This window comes from Populus alba, chromosome 16 (assembly GCF_005239225.2).
Source record: "Populus alba chromosome 16, ASM523922v2, whole genome shotgun sequence".
Classification (NCBI taxonomy): domain Eukaryota; kingdom Viridiplantae; phylum Streptophyta; class Magnoliopsida; order Malpighiales; family Salicaceae; genus Populus; species Populus alba.
In genome coordinates this window covers 15,714,366-15,735,084 of record NC_133299.1, presented here as the reverse complement: position 1 = coordinate 15,735,084, position 20,719 = coordinate 15,714,366, and the positions used below count along the sequence as shown (strand labels likewise).

The 20,719-nt window shown below is 36.7% G+C and overlaps 4 protein-coding genes across 17 annotated transcripts; 2 read left to right on the top strand and 2 right to left on the bottom strand.

Moving 5' to 3' along the window:
• The first annotated feature begins 949 nt into the window (after window positions 1-949).
• LOC118047193 (uncharacterized) lies at window positions 950-2,984 on the top strand. The gene is made up of 4 exons (XM_035056407.2): window positions 950-1,075; window positions 1,197-1,639; window positions 1,746-2,348; window positions 2,465-2,984. Exons 1-3 carry the CDS (start codon window positions 956-958, stop codon window positions 2,137-2,139), a joined length of 957 nt encoding a protein of 318 aa, XP_034912298.2. The 5' UTR covers window positions 950-955; the 3' UTR covers window positions 2,140-2,348; window positions 2,465-2,984.
• Window positions 2,985-3,489: 505 nt separating this feature from the next.
• LOC118047187 (probable inactive receptor kinase At5g58300) lies at window positions 3,490-8,132 on the top strand. Of its 2 annotated transcripts, XM_035056393.2 has the most exons (3): window positions 3,490-3,751; window positions 5,526-6,858; window positions 7,163-8,132. In XM_035056393.2, the coding sequence occupies exons 2-3, from the start codon at window positions 5,577-5,579 to the stop codon at window positions 7,774-7,776; spliced, it is 1,896 nt and encodes a 631-aa protein (XP_034912284.1). In that variant the 5' UTR covers window positions 3,490-3,751; window positions 5,526-5,576; the 3' UTR covers window positions 7,777-8,132. The 2 variants fall into 2 exon arrangements, with proteins under 2 accessions (XP_034912284.1, XP_073261228.1); XM_073405127.1 differs by lacking the exon at window positions 3,490-3,751 and having other exon boundaries at window positions 5,292-6,858.
• A 1,282-nt stretch (window positions 8,133-9,414) lies between these two features.
• LOC118047191 (UDP-galactose/UDP-glucose transporter 3) lies at window positions 9,415-12,537 on the bottom strand. Its single transcript, XM_035056406.2, has 6 exons — window positions 12,328-12,537; window positions 12,129-12,226; window positions 11,889-12,047; window positions 11,606-11,709; window positions 11,397-11,518; window positions 9,415-10,071 (listed from the first exon to the last, which is right to left on the bottom strand). The coding sequence occupies exons 1-6, from the start codon at window positions 12,432-12,434 to the stop codon at window positions 9,663-9,665; spliced, it is 999 nt and encodes a 332-aa protein (XP_034912297.1). The 5' UTR covers window positions 12,435-12,537; the 3' UTR covers window positions 9,415-9,662.
• A 391-nt stretch (window positions 12,538-12,928) lies between these two features.
• Window positions 12,929-19,336, bottom strand: LOC118047190 (uncharacterized). Of its 13 annotated transcripts, none has more exons than XM_073405129.1 (15): window positions 19,058-19,336; window positions 18,643-18,924; window positions 17,637-17,681; window positions 17,444-17,506; window positions 17,258-17,320; window positions 17,017-17,079; window positions 16,864-16,890; window positions 16,571-16,633; window positions 16,426-16,488; window positions 16,101-16,178; window positions 15,864-15,926; window positions 14,398-14,457; window positions 14,029-14,172; window positions 13,752-13,847; window positions 12,929-13,521 (listed from the first exon to the last, which is right to left on the bottom strand). In XM_073405129.1, the coding sequence occupies exons 2-15, from the start codon at window positions 18,901-18,903 to the stop codon at window positions 13,120-13,122; spliced, it is 1,491 nt and encodes a 496-aa protein (XP_073261230.1). In that variant the 5' UTR covers window positions 18,904-18,924; window positions 19,058-19,336; the 3' UTR covers window positions 12,929-13,119. The 13 variants fall into 13 exon arrangements, with proteins under 13 accessions (XP_073261230.1, XP_073261229.1, XP_073261231.1 ...); XM_073405128.1 differs by having other exon boundaries at window positions 16,828-16,890; window positions 19,058-19,335; XM_073405130.1 differs by having other exon boundaries at window positions 16,101-16,163; window positions 19,058-19,335.
• Between the last annotated feature and the right edge of the window lie 1,383 nt (window positions 19,337-20,719).

Sequence of the window (20,719 nt, the reverse complement as noted above, 5' to 3'; positions counted from 1 at the left end):
GCAATGGAATAATTAAATTAAAAATTATATTTATTTTTATTTTAAAAAAATTATTAGGTGCAACCCGAGTACTTTTTAGGTTAGGACATGTCTATCTAGTGTAAAAATATATTTTCTAGGTTTTTTAACATAATTCTATTACCAGCTAACATAGTTATGAAATCAGAATAGGGTCTCATAATCATAATCCTAATTTGTATTTTATTATTAAATAATTTTCTCTAAGTATGTATTTTTAATAGGATTCATGACTTTTTAAATATGCTAGAAAATATACATTTACAAATAGAAAAATTAAAACCCTAACTTAAATAGGAAAAAATAACAAAAATAAACTAAAAATTCAAAAAGAAAGAGAAAAATAACAAAATTAGTTAAAATATAATTTATATCCAATTGATCAAAACCTTTTGCATCAAATTCTACCAGTGAAGTAGTAGCTCCCTGGACCTCCTTGGCTTAGGTGGTTGAATTAAGCGATAATAAGACCAACATCACTTCGTATTGACTTAATGCTCGAATCAAAATGGTTAGCTCAAAGATTGAGAAGACGTATCCCTAACATAAACATATCTTTAAGACGTTTCAAAAAGGTCTTTTGAAGAGCAAAGAGAGCTTTTCTGGAAGATCATGGAATGGTTTGAAATGTAACTGTATTTATCTAGCTGACTGAAAAGAAGGGCTAGAAATCATTGAAAACTTGCCTGCTAGGCCTCGCAAGTTGCAAGTTAGAGTCAAATGATCATAGATTCAAAAGGGATAGACGTCATATGGAATGATCAGAGTCTATAGATCTACAGTAAAGTTTATGTTGTTTGGCGCCTCCCTATGTCTTGATTAGGGCCAACCTTGAGGAAAGTCAGAACTCATTCTGTTAACTGTTACTTGTTCATTTATATATATATATATATATATATATATATATGAACTAGCTTCTCATTTTCTCCCCCGTTGAATGGTGAATATTGCAGCTGAAATGGCTTATCTTGAGACCAAGAAATATCTTAGCAGTACCATTGGCTTTCTTGTCATCGTTCTATGCCTATTTCCTGCAATGGATGATGCTACTGCAGTTGTAAGTGCTAATATCCTTTCCACTCCATTCGTTTCTTTTTACTAACGAAGCCAAGTTATTGCTACCTACTGTCATCTATCGTGCTGCAAGTATTCTAATCTCCAATTTCATGTGATTGAAGTGGCTAAATCATGGAGCTGATATTAGGAATACAAGAAGTGCAAAGGGAGAGGTGCTAATCAATCGATTGACAGTTAAGAATTTGCAGCTAAAATGGACGTTCTTTGCCGGTAAAGACATATCTGCAACTCCAGCAATAGCCAATGGAGTTGTATATTTTCCATCTTGGAATGGATTTTTGTATGCAGTTAATGCATTCAACGGTGCTTTAATATGGAAGCAGAACCTCGGTCAGCTAACCGGACTGAATGGCACCGGAATCGTAGTGAACGTGACCGTGTCAAGATCAACCCCGACAATAGCCGACGATCTCTTGCTTGTTGGAATTTATGGGCCTGCTGTAGTGATTGCTGTCACACGGGCCACTGGGAGACTTGTGTGGTCTACTCAACTAGATCCACGCCCTCGAGCACAGATTACGCAATCCGGAACATTTTACGACGGGTTAGTCATGTGAACAACTATATTTCTAGGTACATACATTTATAGTGCTACAATCAACCACTAACATCACAAGAAATCAATTGTCTTTTCCGTTTTTATTCCATAGAGCTTTCTATGTTGGAGTTTCGTCACTAGAAGTAGGTTTACCTGCTAATCAGTGCTGCACTTTCCGAGGTAGCATGGCAAAGCTAAATGTTCGGACAGACACCACCATATGGCGAACATACACGCTACCTGATAACGAAGGCCAATTGGGAGGCTACTCAGGAGCTGCCATTTGGGGAAGCAGCCCCGCTATTGATGTAACTAGGAGACTGGTTTACGTCGGAACTGGGAACCTCTACACGGCTCCTCGAGAAGTGACCCAGTGCCAAGAAGCACAAAACAATCAGACAACAAAACCAGCCCAGCCAGACCTGTCATCGGGCCAGATATCCACTTCGACTCAATTTTGGCTATCAATATCGATACTGGAAGGATTAAATGGTCAACGAAACTGAGTGGCTATGATGTTTTTTACTTTGCATGTTTGGTTCCTAACAACCCCGATTGCCCTCCAGGGCCTAATCTGGATGCAGATTTTGGAGAGGCACCCATGTTGCTCACCATCACCGCTAACCGAACTAGACGTGACGTTGCAGTGGCTGTACAAAAGAGTGGCTTTGCCTGGGCTCTAGATCGAGACGATGGATCTATAGTCTGGTCTAAGGTAAGCACGAAACTAATGAAAAATAATAGAAAAACCAAAGGGTTCTTCACTAACAAGTAATGTACATTCTCAAGATCATAACATTCGCTCATAAGATCTGATTTCTATTTATGTAGCTGGCATGACCAGGTGGTTTGGAGGGAGGAGGGATATGGGGGGCAGCTACAGATGAGAGGACAGTGTATACGAACATTGCCAACAGCAATCGAGAGAGGTTCACACTGGCGCTGTCGAACCAGACAACAACAGTAGGAGCATGGGTAGCTCTGGATGCAAACTCAGGCCAAATACTGTGGTCCACAGCAAACCCCAGCAACGAAGCTGCTCAAGGACCCGTAACAATAGTAAATGATGTACTTTTTGCAGGATCGGTGGCTCCCAACGGCCCTATCTATGCAATGGATGCCAAAACTGGCAATATTCTATGGTCATACGACACCGGTGCGACTGTATACGGCGGCGTATCAGCAAGTTACGGGTGTATCTATCTTGGAAATGGCTATTCAATTGGCCTGGCAAGGTTCCACCCTTCTTGGACTGGTGGAACTTCTCTATATGCTTTCTGCGTTGCCTAATTAGCGGCAGCTCGATCGATCAACCTCGGCGATATGAACGAACCTAATAAAACTATCATTGTCTCTAATAAAATAATATTTGTCTTTTTAAATTGAGACAATAATCAAAAGCTGCGTACTTTATATGATAAGTAACCTTATCTCGATAAGAGATCACATGCAACAATATCACTTCTTTTTATTAAAAAATTTAAGATTAATCTAGCTAGGAATTTAATTTTAAAAAATAAATTAAAATCATTTTATTTTAAAAAATAAATAAACATAGTCAACTAGGTTATGAGTTGACTTATTAAGTCCTAGACCAAGAACCGAATCGGTCTGGACGGGTTATATATAGCCGTGATAGATAAGTGACCAGATCAAAGCCAATTCGATAATTAAAGCTCTTGTCTGTGGTTTGTCCTGTTATTATTAATTAAACACCGAATAAATGCTCACCAGTCCCATTAAATGTGTGCTTAATTATCGCGGTTTTATCTAATTAATCAAACTAGAAATTAAATAAAAAAGGGTGATTAATCCTGCTCTTAATTAAGGGAAACAGATAATTAATCATTGAGATCTGCATTAAGCTACTGATCTGATCACTCACTGGCTTATGCCCACAGCGTTAGCTTGACGATGAAGCCTAATATTTAAAAATATTAGAAACAGAATCAGCAGGAAGCGTGTTTATGAAGCAATGCCGTTACAGCTTTAGCTTCGGCTACCTACACAACCTTCCTTTTCTTTTACCTTGCTAGCTGCCTGAATGCTTACTGTTTTCTCCTACTACCTCTAACGGTTATGACTGCTGCGCTGCTCTCGTTTCTTATCCGTATCTAGGTTTCAACTCTCTCTCTCTCTTCTCTCTCTCTCTCTCTGAATTTGGTTGTGCTTTTAATTCGGAAGTTTTTCTGTTTGGTTTCTGACAAAGTGTATAAGGAAAATTGAAGAAATCTGATTACGACGTTTTGTATTATTGTGCGTGCGTGTATAGTCTCGGTTTGTTAAAGCTTAATTAAGTAAATACAACTTTTCTTTACATTTTATTTGTTTGAATTTTGAAATCGCAACTTTTCATGTTCGATTGCTGAGAAATGCAGGAAGTTTGATTGCTACACTGTGCATTATCTTTTGGCTGTATGTATGTATTTTTACGTGGAAGTATACTTATGTGTGCATGTAAGTATTTGTGTATGTGTGTTTTATGTTGGATTAAGCTTGATTGACACAGAAATTCTTTGCATTTAATGTTTTTGAATTTTGAATTCGTAAGTTAATTTTTCTTTTTTGGTTACTGAGAAAGTGCAGGAAAACTGAAGAAATTTGATTGCCACATTTTCCCTTTTTTTCTTTTTTTTGCTGCGCTGTTGTAATCACTGTTTGATTAAGCTTAATTAATTCCGAAAATTTTAACTATAAATAAGATATTTCAGGTTAAAAAAAGAGACGAATTTTCCCGATTGCTTCACTCTGAAAGGTTACTATATACAGTGTAAGAAATTAATCAGTCCTTTAAGTGAATTTGAAGTTTGCTAGCTTTGATTCTTATTCTATGATCACATGGATTGGTGATTACTAACTGGCTTTACGCAATTGAGGATTAGAAGAAGTTGGGAAGGCTGAAAAATTACGTTCTTCAATTGCTTTTGCTTTATCATTTTGGATGGAAAGGAGGAGAATTTCTTTTGCTTTTTCTTTTTGTTCTTCTTAGTCCCTTCCAGTAGGTGATTTTGATGTGTTTCATACTTTTACGCATTGGATCCATGTCCTTGAAAAATTGGAGTTTGTGGCATGATTGTGTGTGTTTAGGGAGACTTTGTTAGAAATTAGAAGAACTTTTGAGACGATTATGCAGGTGAAACCTATGCTGCTCGGACCCGGTATCTGATATTTGACAGGGGTGTGTGTGTGTTTGATACACATACCCATGTCCTGACTCGGTTATTTTTTCAAGTTTTCTTTCATTTTTCCATGTAGTTGGGGTGTCAGAGCTTCCATACTCGTATCCAAGTGTCCAATGTTGGACACACGGATGCTCAAGGGTGGAAACAACATAGGAGAAAACTATTTCAGCAAGATAAAGCAAAGACTCTTCCTGGCTACGATTATCTATGTCATAGATTTGCTCCTTTAAATGTTGGAATGACATCATGTCCTTTTCCGCTTTTCTTTTACTGGCTAACAAAGCATTCGGTCCTGACTGTTATTATGGGGCTCACAGCATTTGGTCCTGAGTGTTATTATGGGGCTCACAGCAGGCGGTTGAATCCAAGTGGAAAAGGATACGAAATGCTTTTTGATGATGTCAGTGTTGATTGATCTCTGGATTATAAGTTAGTGATGAGTCTTAGTTTTATTTAAGGGTAGGTTAGCTTTCGTGAAGACGACTCTTGGCATCAATGCCCGTAGCTGTTGTTTAACTTCTTTACAGCACCATTTGTCATATAAGACCAATGTTCATGAGTTTTTATGCTTTCTTGCTCTTTTTCTGTTAATATGTGATTGAGTGGCAGTTACTTTGCTTTGTTAGTCATGCTTTTTATAAACTAGGAAACGTTTTATATTGTCATTATTCTGCATTAGTTCATTTGTAGAAGTATTTTTGCTGTGCCAGGAAAATGGAGAATTGATAATCACCCAGGTGGACATTTCATCAGCAGACTCTATGATGATGCTCTCATTTTCTGTGGCCTTGACATGGTCTTTACTGCTGCTTTTCCTTCACCATAGTGTGGCTTCCCTCCTTTCTGATAGACAAGCCCTCCTTGAATTTGCTTCTGCAGTTCCTCATAGCCCAAAACTTAACTGGAAATCTAGTATCCCAATATGCACCTCTTGGGTTGGTATCACTTGCAACACAAAAGGCTCCCGCGTGGTTGCTGTCCACCTCCCTGGTGTTGGACTCTATGGTCCTATTCCAGCCAAAACACTTGGGAAACTGGATTCCCTAACGATCCTCAGTCTCCGGTCCAACTTCCTTAGCGGGGATCTCCCAGCAGATTTGCTCTCCCTTCCTTCGCTCCACTCCATGTATCTTCAACATAATAATTTCTCAGGTAACATCCCATCTTCCTTCTCTCCCCGGACTAGCATGCTTGACCTTTCATTCAATTCCTTCACTGGACTTATTCCAGCTGCCATACAAAATCTAACACACCTTTCTAGCTTGAGCCTCCAAAACAATTTACTCTCGGGACCCATACCTGAATTGAATACATCAGGGCTCACGCAATTAAATTTGAGCCACAATCTCTTGAATGGTTCTATTCCAGCCGCCCTCCAAAAGTTTCCTACCTCCTCCTTTGAAGGGAACAATATGCTATGTGGACCACCACTAAAACTGTGTAATGTATCTACCCCTTCACCTTCCCCGAGCCCCACTTCCTTACCACCACCTCCAACAGTGACTAAAAGACCAAGTGATGGCTCCAAGAAGAAACTAAGTAGGGGATATATCATTGGTATTGTAGCTGGAGGTTCTGCATTGCTGTTGTTTCTACTTGTAATGATTGTGGTTTGCTGTGTGAAGAAAAAAAGTGGTGAAAGTAATGGTGTGCTAAAGGGGAAGGGGGGAAGGACTGAGAAGCCTAGTAAAGACTTTGGGAGTGGGGTGCAAGAAGCTGAGAAGAACAAGCTGGTGTTTTTTGAAGGTTGTTCTTGCAATTTCGACCTCGAGGATTTATTAAGAGCTTCAGCTGAAGTGCTAGGAAAGGGGAGTTATGGGACAACCTATAAGGCCATCTTGGAGGAGGGTATGACGGTGGCTGTGAAGAGGTTGAAAGAAGTGGTGGTTGGGAAAAAGGAGTTTGAGCAACAGATGGAAATTGTTGCGAGTGTAGCCCGGCACCCACATGTCATGCCTCTTCGCGCTTATTACTACTCCAAGGATGAGAAACTCTTGGTTTATGACTATGCACCATCTGGCAGCTTTTTCACGGTGTTGCATGGTATGTTTCGCTTACCATCTTGTTCTTTTCTCCCTTCTTTTCCAAGACTTGCTCCTTTTCTTGCATGTTTCGGTACTGATCAGCGATAACTAGACTTTGTATAGCATGCTTAAATAAAAAAAACAAGTGCAAAGAATTTAATCTGCATCATACTTTGGTGAAAAGATAGGATGATTGTGTTAAGCTTGGGATTATTTGAAATGAAGAACACGGCTAATGGCTTCCTCTATTTCTGATGGCAGTTGTATCATTTTTAATTGTATGATTTCTCCTGTCATCACAATTCTCCGTATGTGACCTGCAGGAAACAGGGAAGTTGGACGAACTGCTCTAGATTGGGAATCCAGAGTAAAGATCTGCCTCGAAACTGCAAAAGGCATCGCCTATATCCATTCTGCTTGTGGAGGGAAATTCATTCATGGCAACATCAAGTCCTCCAATGTACTCCTGATGCAAGACCTCCACGGATGCATCTCAGATTTTGGTTTAACTCCTCTATTGAGTTACCCTAGTGTCCCATCAAGAAGTGCAGGCTACCGGGCTCCAGAAGTGATTGATACACGAAAATCTACTCAGAAATCTGACGTCTACAGTTTTGGTGTTGTCCTCCTTGAGATGCTGACGGGAAAAGCACCAGTTCAATCACCGGGGCACGATGATGTGATTGATCTCCCAAGATGGGTCCAGTCTGTTGTTCGAGAGGAATGGACAGCGGAAGTGTTTGACGAGGAGCTAATGAGATACCAGAACATCGAAGAGGAGATGGTAGAGATGCTTCAAATAGCGATGGCTTGTGTGGCAGTGGTGCCAGACACGAGGCCTACAATGGAAGAAGTAGTTAGGATGATTGAAGAAGTCGGGCCATCTGAATCTGAGAACCGCCCATCATCAGAGGAGAACAAGGGATCAGACACATAAAAACCTCATAATTAATATGCCACACTTACCACATCGAGATTTCTGCTAAGATTTCTGTTTGAAGCCAGTTCCGGAACGACGATCTTGCGGTGAAGTTTCTGGCTAAGACTACAGAGGCTCTCATGTAAGTGCTTAATTCCAAGTTCCTCGCACTTCGATTGTTTTAGAATTTTAGTTAACAAATTTGGTGTGACTAGCTCTTCTTTCCTCCTAGCTATCATTGTAACAGTAGTGGTTTCTGAAAAAAACAAAAATTTATACTTGCCTTGGCTTATGAAACTGTTTAATCAAGGTGTGATATTTAGTCTGCTTCTTATCATTCTGGGGCAGGGTTTTTTTTTTTTTTTTTGTTTTTTTTACCTAAACGCATGTATAACCCAGCTGATTACCTAATTCAACGGTAACTTTCCCGTAACCCCATGGCATTAGCCGCCAATCCAATGCCGGAATGACCGAGAAAGTAGCCTGGTGAGAAATGATCTTGGTTAAATTTATTGGAGGTGGCTTCCTTAACTGAATGTGAGCTCCTTCAAATTTACTTGTTAGACGACAACTTAATTTCTTGCTGCAGCTGCTCAGCAGTTGGAGACATTTGATGACTGTTGATTTGTTCCTCGAACTAATAGATCTTTTTCATGCCAGATTCTGCAGGACGCTAAAACAGGGGGTAGTTTCAGCTTCTCTTCGTTAAAAATACCCGTAACAAGGAAATAACACATGTTTTTTAATTTATTTTTAAAAACAAGGATAAAAACACACGCTCTCTTTATCTTGATTGGATTAAACTGGAAAATAGTTTCGGTCATCAAGTCAATGAACCAACTAGTAGGTTTTCCAATCAATCAGCTTTATTAAAAATTGACCCAATAAAGTCAATCAAGGGATTTATTTGTTTTTTTTTGTGTTTTAAAAATTTTTTTAAAAAAATTTAAATTTTTTTTATTTTTTATTAACTTCAAATTAATATGTTTTTAGTGTTTTTAAATTATTTTAATGTGCTAATGTTAAAAATAATTTTTAAAAAATTAAAAAACATTATTGACATGTATACAAACTCTGATAAGTCATAAAAACACAAAAAAACACGTTTTTCAACGGCAACTTGCCAAACTGGCCAGGTTTAACAACTCGGAGCTAGGGAACTGGTTTGCTGAATAAAGTACATCTTTTCTTACTCGAATATCTTGATTTTAATTTTCTTTCCATTTAAGCACACCCTTTCCGCAACGTGGAGCTCTAACTTTCAGTTTTTCTCAATCAAACACCTAAGCTTTATTTTTTTCACATTTTGGTACACCAATTTTCCGATTATCCCAGTCAATTATTTTATAAGAATCTGTTAGTTTTTCCTTACATTAATTAAGAAAAAATCTTATAAATATTTATGAGTTTTATAAAAAAAATTAAAACATGTTATAAAATAAGTAAATAAATCGAAAAAAATAATTAATTGGTATGGCCGAAAGAGTCGGTGCACCAAAATACAGGACAATAAAATCCTTGTACTTGATTGAGACAACATGTTTTGATATGATTGAAAAAATTAAAGTTCATGTACTCAATTGAGAGTTTAGTACTAGTGTAATTGTCCTATTTATTTTAGAAGATATAGCAGCAATCAAATATCAACACGTTAGCTGGCAGAACGATTTTAGTATTCGTAGCATTAATCAGGTGAGCTAGTCCGAAGACAAACAAGGCCAGCGCAGTTCATCGGTTGAAATTGTAGTGCGAAGGCGGCATTCTAAACTAAGTTCTGTAAATTTGCAACTGTTGAATCTTTACGGATACAGAATGATTATATATATATATATATATATATATATATAGAAAGTTAATGAGAGAGAGAGAGAGAGATGTACGTATTAAGTTCAAAATTGTTGGAGTCACATAGGCTTCCTCTTCTTCGGCAGTTTCTGCAATTTTCTCCACTTGAGGTATATCTGATATGATAACCCTGAGAAGACCATGGCTACACATCCCCATTGTTTTGCTGACAGGGGATTGCCACTAAGCACTGAAGAAACCACAATGCTGACAAACTTGCGGGTTGTGGTGATGGTCGTGTTGGCAAGAGACCCGAATCGGCTAATGGTTAAGAAGATGAAGTTCTGGCCCACAGCACCGCATAGGCAGTAGAGCAAGATGTCCCATGCGGCCTCTGGATGCTGCTTGCAGAATTCGATTGCCTCATAGCCAATACCATGAGGCCAGCCAAACATGTAGATCAGATTGTATATGGTGCCCCACAAATTCATTCCCAGCATTATATCCCAAGCACTTGTCTTTGGATACCTGAACAACACAGAGAGATATGCTTTATAAATGAAGATGTATATAGAGTGAAGAGATGAATGAGGGTGATATATCCCCAAGTTTTTTTTCTTAAAAAAAAAAATAAAAATAAAAAAAAAAAGAGGAAGAAGGAAGAAAAGGAAACTTCTGGAGATACTCTCCAACATTATATCATTATTCACATAAACCTCATAGCCGCCCCCCGGTTTATTTATTTCACAAGGATGTGACCAGAAGGTATTAACATGAAAGGAGCAAGATCACAAAGAGATCAATGAGATTATGGCCTTGTTACACAGAGGAAGCCTGACCTTAGCCAATATGACAACGACTAAATGAGAGAACAGAGCAGATCACCACTCGACATAAACTCAAGCCCTGCCTAACAGAACTACTTACAAACTCCACCGAGATCTAAGCAATGAAACTATGGCCTTAAAATGCAAACAGCAAATAACAATCAACACAACTGAGCTCACAAACAGCAGATTCGAACACCAGCTACGACTCTTAGAAATTCAAATACCAATCACTCAGATTTCAAAAGCTTAGTGAGTTCAAGGAGCTAAAGTTCTAAAACCAAGCCCCTTGGCTCTTACGTTTCCCCGACAAATAAGTCTCCCCCCTGCTGACATACAATAAGGCACAATTGGAAAACCTATTTTTGTAACTGAAATGGCACCACCACCCAAAGATCAACAAGAAACAGATAACATTTGAAGCAGGAAAAAATCCGCAAAACCAAGAGCCTTCCTGGTTATGTTGAAGAACCAATGCACTTCAGTAGATATCCCTCATACATCAAACAACTAAACATAACCATCACCTACAAAGCACTTAGGACTCGAACATTCAATTGGCAAGCTCCAGTCTACAAAACACCACCAGACTTAATACTTTTTCCCGGGATGCTGAAACCACTAACAAACTTAGAGATAGTGTTACAGGCCATTAAACGAGAAGATGATAAACCCCTATATCAGAGAGAAACAACATGGCCTGCCTTCACAGTCTCCCACTCCATTAAAATAAAAAAGATTCTTTCCAGAAAGGGCATCAATTTAGAGTCATACGAGAGGATTTTTCCAACAGATTAGCTAAAGATCTTCCTAGGAGGAGTTGCATCTCAGTTCACCTAATAATTACTGGAAATAATTGCTTCTTCATTAAAATGATGAAAAAACAAAACAGAACCAATTTACTTCAACTTTCTGACCTCTAAAACGACAGAAGATCACAACCATATGATACACAGCCAGCAGCACTGAAATAGTAAAAAAATTCAAAAACAAAAACAAAAGTTTGGACTGAACAAATAAACATACCTTGATTTAAGTGAATCCTGAGTCGCGTTAGTAAACCCATCAAATGCAAGGTTCAAGAAACAAAGACCATATCCAATGGGTGCATTTGGACGTGCTAGCTTATTAATCGTCTTCGAGCTAGTCTGAAATCATACCAACCAAAAGCAAGAACTAAGAACAGTCACACAACAACAACAATCACAAAGCAACTAATTAAATTTGTTCCTCACCTTCAAAAGAGCAAATGTAGACACCCCTCCAGCAACAAGGAAAGTACAAAGATACTCGGGAACAGTGTAGCTTACTCCATATACCAAACAACCCATAAACATCACTGCACAATTCAAAATTCCCAATCCACCCATCAGTTATTCAAGATAAATTACTAGGTGCTTCCTCGCTCACATATAAAAGTGGAATCCACCGTTACAACCACCCATACTAGATCCCACTTTTATCCGAGCGAAGGAAGCACCGGATCAGAAGTGCCCAACTAGGGAAGGAGGGACCGACCTGGAATCATTTTGGATGATTTGGCCAAGACCTGGGCAGGGTAACTGATATACTTTAGGGCTTCAATGCCCATAGCAGGACCAATTGTATTTGTAATGCCAGGACTCCAGTATGACCACCACGGAGCGCCGCCGCTGCCCGTCGACCAAATCTTTATCACTGAATTGAACATAACAAATTAAATTTATTCATTTTTAATTTTTTTAAAAACAATATTAAATTAGAAAAACAAATACTCACTTATATAAGACCAAATTAAGCAAACTACACTTTGCGCCAGATTTAAGAACGCAAGCTGCTCAAATCTCTTCCCGTCTGCACCAAATCGCTTCGTCGATCTAAATAAAAATTAAATTGAAAATTAAATAATAATGCTTTCAAATTTGATTTATTAATAATTACTAAATAAATAAATAAATAGTAGAGGATACTGACTTACAGAGTTTCTTGAAGAACACCTTGATATATGTAAGCCGACCAGATCCCGGCTACGCAAAAGGCCAGCACCAAGACTCGCCGGAGGCTACTTCCGCCGCGTGCCTCCATTTTCCGATTACTTGGCTGCTTCTATTTTTCTCTTTGAGAAAAAGAGAAGCAGAAACAGAGAGATCGCAATTCGCAACAAAGGGTGATCACGTGGAGAAGAAAGACTGACCATTTTTAACATAACGGCCTTCCAACTAACTGCTACGTAAATTTTCCACGTGTTTGTTTCTTATTGGCTTAGCGGCTTCACCTCTCCTTTCTCATTGGCTGCTCATACGTTACTCACTGTATCGTGCACGATGGTTGCCGATGATAGAAGACATTCATGATTTTTTTTATTTGGAGGACTAGCGTGTAGGAGAATTCTTTATTTCTTGGTGATGATGTGGCGAGAATTGATTGGTTATACGTGAGAACGTTGGAAAATGTGACGCGTCTCGCGTGACGGCAATAACACGACGCCCATCGAAGCGTTTGTTATTTAGCTAGCCGACAGGTCGTGCCAGATAAAAAAACATAGACGACTCGTCATTTAGTAAACAAAACAGCAGAGATTCAAGACAAAATATGGCGTGCGTGGCAAGTTATCAACTCTGCATGTTATCTCACTTTGATGAGCAAACATGTTCGGTATGTTTAAAAAATACAGTGTAATGGCTCGAATTTGGTCCTTCTCTACTGCATAAAAATTTGTATATGGGCAAAAATAAAATAAAATGAAAGATTATGTATCCTAGCTCAAGCCCTAAATTGAATCATCTTTGTTGACCAGGTCAGCACCACTGACATATTTAGCAACAAATGATATTAACCGGAAAGGAGCTCCTATTAGTGGAGCATCCGTGAGTGGCACGCCGCTCTTATCTTCAGCTTGCATCTCCACATCTGGAACTTCATTATCATCCAATGGGATTTGCACAATTTCTTCAGCGTCAGGTTCTGAAGATTGTGGGAGCGCCGCAGCAGGGGGATCTGCGTCTAAGGACTCTGACTTAAGGTCCAATGCGGACTCGCTTGATTCAGACATGGGAGGAGTTCCATTGGCAAGTTCAGAACTTCTAAGAATGACATCACTTCCGGCCGATGAAGACAGACTAGCTGTAGCTGCTGTCTTTTGTTGGTCAAGTTTAATGTACAACTCATTCACCTGAGAAACAAATATAGAGTTAGATGATTGAAGTCATGATACCTGCTTGCTAACACATTCCACATGAGTGCAAAGGCAAACCGCGCACCCAAACCCACACACACACATTCTTGGACATGACAAACTTGGTCGATGCATATCATCGTCAAAACCCACTTAAAGACTATACATAAAGCCTCATTAAAAGCATTGGAATTCATTAAAGAAAGAGGAAAGCGGTTCATCATTACTTTCTCAACAAGTTCTGCATTTTCAGTGATCAATTTGTCCACCAGTGCACAAGCTGCTTCAATCTGGGAGTTCAGGTCCTCTTTTTCAGCATCATTCTACATCAGAAACAGCGAATTTTCAGTATGTTTAATCACAATTCATCAGAAATGTTAACAACAAAAGAACTTAGCATCTCAATGTACGAATGAAAGTGTACAGTGCAGAAGTGTTCAGCAGCAAAAACTCGGATAAATTTGACTTCCAATAAGCTCACAAGCAGGGCACTGGATGACAAACCTTTCCAAGTTCTGATGTGTTAGCAGAGGAGATGCTCTGTTGAGTCTCAACATTTTGAAGCTGTAACTTCAGGTCAGAGACACTTTCCTTCAGCTGTTGGTTTTCTTTCACGAGACTATTCCTGGAATATTCCAACTCCACCACCTGCCAGGCTTTGTTTTAATTACCATATCAGAACAAAAACAAGGTTATGCTGCATAATGACCGTGCCCTACACACACTGCCTCTAGGATATAACCAAATATATCAACAATTAGCTTGAACAAGAATAGCACATGAGAACCACATTTACAAACACATTTGAAGGTCAGTAGGCTGCAACAACAGAAGCAGTGATGTGACCATAACTACATGGATAAAACTATATACCTGCATTCGTAGACTTGTGATGTCGATATTCATTCTACCAACAATTTCTTTGGTTGTATTCTGTGTAGAATCATTGATATGCAAAATTAGAAGCATATACATTAATGCTTGGTAATTCAATCTCACGACTATAAAAGGAAATATACAAACTGCAGTAGATACATGCTTCAACAATACAGGAGTAATAGAACATCTTCAAAATATTTGTTCTCGTTTTTCTTGAAATCTTATTGCATGTTATTTCTTATTTAGAAATTATGGTTATTATAGTTTACCATGACCTTCAAATTTATTTAGTCGGAAGTTATACTGTTTAAAACTTTATTCTATTTCCCATTAAGTTTTGATAATTGATCTGTAAGGATTCTCTTTTCCTCCTTTCATTTTTGCTGCCTATAAGAGAACGCCCACGTTATCTCTTATAGTCATCACTTTGATTATTAAGGGTTAAGAATTGAAAACAGTTTCTCCTCCAATACAATTATTCTTGTTTTCTCTTGTTTCATTTGCTCTACTTCTCTATCCTTTCTTCTCTCCTCTCCTACCTAAATCCCTCTGTGTGTACAGCATCATTGTGGAAGAACCCTCCAACTCATTTCCAACTTAAAAAATTTAACCAGTTTATCCTCTAAAACAATTCTTCTAGTTTTCTCCCATTTCATTTGCTCTAATTCTCTACCCTTGATTCCCTCCTCTACTTACTAAATCCCTCTCCGAGTACAACATCATTGTGCAAGAACCCTCGGACCATTTCCAAGTAAACAACATACAATGAGCACCTAACCACTTTTTTATCCCTTTGCCATGTATAGAGTTTTTTATATGCATATATAACTGAGATTTTTCATTTATCAAAAGAGAATAAGAGGCAGTTGTCCCAAAGAGCTTTACTTTCTAGCCAACTGCATACACTAAGCATGGCTGATGAAAATGTTTTAGCACCTGATCTATTTTCCAAAATCACCCTTCTAAATTAGAAACTTTTGAAGATAGAGAATTCTATTTGATTCTCAATAAGAAGTAAAATAAAAGAGTAAAGAAATACTACTTTGCCATTTCAATAACAGAACCTATATTTGGGAACAAACCAAAAAAAGAAAAACAAGACACTCCATTATAATGGAAGCAGTGCAGTTGAAGTTGGCCATATGTAAATATGCTGTGATGCATTGTATTTTCAATGGAAAAAAAAAAAAAAAACCAAAGGAAAAGGTAGGCCCTTCTGTAGACATCATCTAGTGGTCTAGATATACCAAAACCCAAGAAACGTTAAACAAGTACAAATCTCCACGCAACCACATTTCAATTCCAGCACCTGCACGCTTGAATGCATATGATACAAGATGAAACAGCCCAGTATCCAACAGGTATGTGAGAGCTCAGCTCACTAATTAACCAAACAAAATCCTTCGAGAAGGGAAAAAAACAGGGGAAAAGGCAGACACAATGCACATAATAAGAGGTACCTCTGATACAGCCCAAGAATCTTTCTCACTATCTAACTGTCCAATTTTTTCCTCTAGGCTTGCCTGTGGAACATATCACAAAGCTATTCAACTATATAGACAAAATTTCTAAAGAATAATCGACCAATAGTTCTCATGAGCGCACAACCAAAGACCAAAAATGAAATATGTGATGCCAATCATCTAAACTCTTCTTATATGGTTTCATTAAAAAAGCTTGTCAGGCAAGAAATATACCACTTTTAAACCCAGAGCAGCCTTCTCATCCAGTAAGTGATTAAGTTTCTCCTCCAGGCCAGCCTGCATTTGATGTGGCTATACATTAACAGCTCATATTATAAGCTGCCTGCATTCAGTATTAAAATTCCATGGTTTGATGCTTAAGATGAAAACACAGCTGGCAATCTTATAAGAAGCTGAATATAGTCAACTTGCATATTTAAACATGGTTTTTCAATGATGGTTCCAAGGCTTATCACGTTAACGAGATATGCCCTTGAATGTGTTAAATGTTCCAAATGAGAGAAGATTTTGTTATAAGCTTATATAAAACCAAAAGTACCTCTTTCTGAAGCCAGAAATCTTTTTCTCTCTGCAATTGCATGATTTTCATCTCTAAACCAGCCTGCAAATTATCCATTTAGGCCAGACTGTAAAAGTACATTGAATATAAAATTCACAAAGATTTAGCTGCCTGTTTATATCACCTCTTTCTGCATGTGCGAATCATTTTCAGTTTTCAATTGTTTGATTGTATCTTCAAAGGTAGCCTGTAAAAGGTATAGTCAGGTGACTTCCTCTTCCCAACAAATATAAAAAATAAAAGATTGGAACTTTAGTAACATGATTGAAAGAGGAGAGATAACACTATTTTCCTATCCAAACATAATACATTTCTCAACACAATTTTTCTATCTAAACATAAACTCAGAGCGTTTCTCCATCTATCTAACAATTATGCTACCTCTTTCTTTACGAACGAATTGTTTACACTTCTTAATTGATTCATTGTTTCTTCTAAGGAAGCCTGCAAAAAAAATATTGAAAACAAGGACACAACTTACATGATTAGGAAAAAGTAGAAAAAACTAGCCTCTTAGAAGTTCAGGACATTAATCCATTTCATCCCCACCATTACATGCATTGATATTACCTCTTTCTGTATGTGTGAATCATTTTCATCTTGTAATTGTTTGATTGTCTCTTCAAAGGTAACCTGTTAAATGCATTAAGTTACTTCTTGCATGAATTAAAAAAGAATGCAGCGAGTTTCTTCATGCTTTGCATAAATGTTAATACAAAGAAACTAATTCAATACTACAACACAAAATGTGTGAAGTAATTCAGAAAATTTTAGCAGGTACATTCCCACAGTTAGATTAACCACAAAGTACCTCTTTTTGTATGTGTGAATCATTTTCACCTTGTAATTGTTTGATTGTCTCTTCAAAGGTAGCCTGTTAAACGCAGTAAGTTACTTCTTAAATTAAAACAAAAAAGAAAAAGTCAACATGACACCAGGAAGAGTCTTTTGCACAAGCACGCATGCACATGGTTTTTCACAAAATATAATTCAGCACCTGTGTCTTTATGAGTGAATCGGTTTCATTTTGTAAATGTTTAATTGTATCTTGTAAAGCAGCCTGTACAAAAGGGAAAAAAATTCCTATTTAAAACTAATGTTGAAAACAAAGATATCCGATTATGTAAATAAATGATAGAGAGAAGAGGGAAAGAATTAAGAATGAAAAGCCAGCTGACTGAATGTGTCACCTCTCTCTGAAGCCACCACTGCTTCTCTGCTTCAGCCAAGATGGACTGCAAAACAGAATTTTAAAACGATGGGATCATTATCAGCAGTCAATCCTACAGAAAATCTAAATGTAAGTAGCAAAATGAAGAAGAATCTGAAAACACGTAGCAACTGGAAAATGGTCACACGTATTATCCAATCTTTCCTTAGCACAAGACAAAAAAAAAAGTAAACAAAAAGACATTAAAATACACTATGAACCAAAATCTCAGAAGTTTACATTAAGGGATACAAAAAATACAAATTGTCACATCTTGCCTACTCCCACAAATTTTCCACACGAAAAAATGAATAATAATGATTTCAAAAATTAGACAGAGCCACAAAAATTTAAGCAAGCTGCCAGGCTTCTGAATTTGAATTTGTTGACATAATGAGAAGTTCCCGCAACATCAAATCAAGAGAATCATGGTTCCAATTCTTACAATCACATCAAATCAAGAGAATCATGGATCCAATTCTTATAATCACAACACTGAAAGCCAACAAAAAAAAAAAGGAGGGGGAGCTTCAAGACGAGAATCGTACACAAAATAGAGCAGTAATACTATGCCAGCCACACTTACATTGAATTAACCAAAACGTTCATCTGAGTGACCCAAACCAATCAGTGCAAGAAACACATATATAAAAACTTTTTTCCAGACCCCTTGCTAGCAAAACTACAGTGATCGTGGCAGAGCTACAGCAAATGACAATGCGATTCTCGGGTTATCATTATTAATCAAAACTTAACTTAATTTATGGAAAAAAAAAAAAACACAAAATTTTCACCTCTAACATATCAGTAATCAAATCATACATATGGTCTAACAATTTCTTTATCTTTTTTTTTCCATTTTTTATTAACAAAACTAAGTGGTTAATTCACCATTTATTTATCAATTAATAAACTAAGAACAAATCAAACCCACCTAGTAAGACAACACAAAAAAACAATAAAAATTGGATTAAAAAAAAACTTACAGATTGTGGTGCTACTCCATTGGGCTTATCATTATGTGTATTAAAATCCTCCACGTCCACAGGATCACCATTTGAAGATACCTCTATTACTTGATTATCATTCTCATTACCATGATTCTGCCCATTGTTGTTGTTGTTGTTGTTGTGATGATGATCAACCGGCACGTCGTCTTCCGCTGCTTGATTACTATTACTATTAGCATGATTGTTCTGTTTGTTTTTCTTTTTCTTGTTTCGCTTCTTCTTCTTCTCTTCCTCCATTTTTAATAAATTAAAGAAAACCTGCAATCAGATCAAAATTAATTAACTGATTAATTAATTATATAAGATCTCGCTTTCATTTCTTGCAATCAGATCTGAATAAAAAAATCAGTAAATTCGATAGAGATCGGATGCAATGATCTCTAATACATACTGATGCACTGAAGAATTCGCCTTCTTCTCAAGGAGAGTGAAAAGGCTGAAAACTTGTCGTCTTTCAGCGGTAACGGCTTCTTTTCGTTGATGGAATAAGAAGAGGAGAGATGTTCTGATGGCTGATGAAAGACAGGTATGCAAATCAGGTGGCTGTGATTGTTGCTCAAACTTGGTATTTATTTCGTGCATAGCTGTAATAAAATTCGTTTTTTTCTAGTATCAGGACAAGTACTTTGGAAGAAGAAAAAAAATCAACGGTTTTTTTTTTTTTTTTTTTGGTTAAAACCACCTGTTTTAGGTGAAGTTTTTTATAAGTTGATATCGGCAAGTCAATTTAGGTTTTGAGTGAACTAGAAGATTTTTATTTTTAAAAAAATGATTAACATATTAAAATAATATTTTATTTTTTTAAGTATTTATTTTTATTTGTTTAATAAAAGCTCAAAGAGAGTAGAATACACCATATAAACTCTCACGGTTCACTATGAATTCATATTGTAAAGTTATTATTTTGCCCTTCAAACCTTGTAACTTGCTTCTAGTGGAAAAATTGCCTTCTCCATGAAACTCATTTTTCATTATAAGATTGAAGGAGGATGGAGCGATTTTTAAATCCTTTATTTGCATAATATAATATTTAAAATATCCTTGAAAGTTAAACTTGTTTATCTGCAGGGACAAATTTGATTTTTTATCTTTTTTTAGCATGATATAATTACTAAAATATTATTAGAAGCAAAACATATATAGCTTAGATCAAGAGGTTGTTTTGTATTTTTTCTATGGTTTTCTTATTGATATCATATGAGGTCGAGTCTTTTAATAAATTAAATAAAAAAAAAATTATTAGGACATGCAACACATATATTTGCATGTGAGAGACACTTTGAATCCGTTTGGCTCTGCGGCTGCGGCTGCGTTTTATTTAAAACGCAGCTCGTAGCTGTTTGGTTAAGAAAAAAATCATTTTATTGTTCATGGGCCCCACTTAAATTCTGCGTTTCTAACGCAGTAAATGAGAAGCAACTATTTCATGCTTTTTTTCTACTGTTCACGTTAATTGCACTGTTCAATGAACAGTGCAATTACGTGAACAGTAATTTCATATATATTATATACTGTTGATGTGAGCAGTGCTGAAGAGTTGCACTGTTCACTTAAGAATAGTGAACTGTGCAATTCTCTTGCACTGTTCACTTGCCTGTGTTTTTTTTTTTTTTTTTTTTTTTTATAGTGTGAGTTATTTTTTTTATTAAAAAAATTAGTTTAGAGTTAGTTTTATACCTGATAATATTTTATCTAATTTTATTACATGCTAAAAATATTATGAAAACTGTAGTTTTTGTTAGATAAATTTCGTACGTAATAGAATTATAAATGGTTTCATGGAATAATAAAAAATATTTTATATAAAGTATAATTTATTTTCATGATATAATAGCAATAGTTAAATCCATAATATTTAAATTAAAAATCATAAGTACTAATATATATTTTAAAAAATATTTTATAACCTCAATTTTAAAATCATTCTTAATCAAACACATTAAATTACTTTTTCTTCAACTTCAATATCAACCACAGTTTTAACCAAACACCTATTTTCTCAAATCAAACTCAACTAAAAGCACTTTTTATAAAAACAATTTTTTTTTAAACC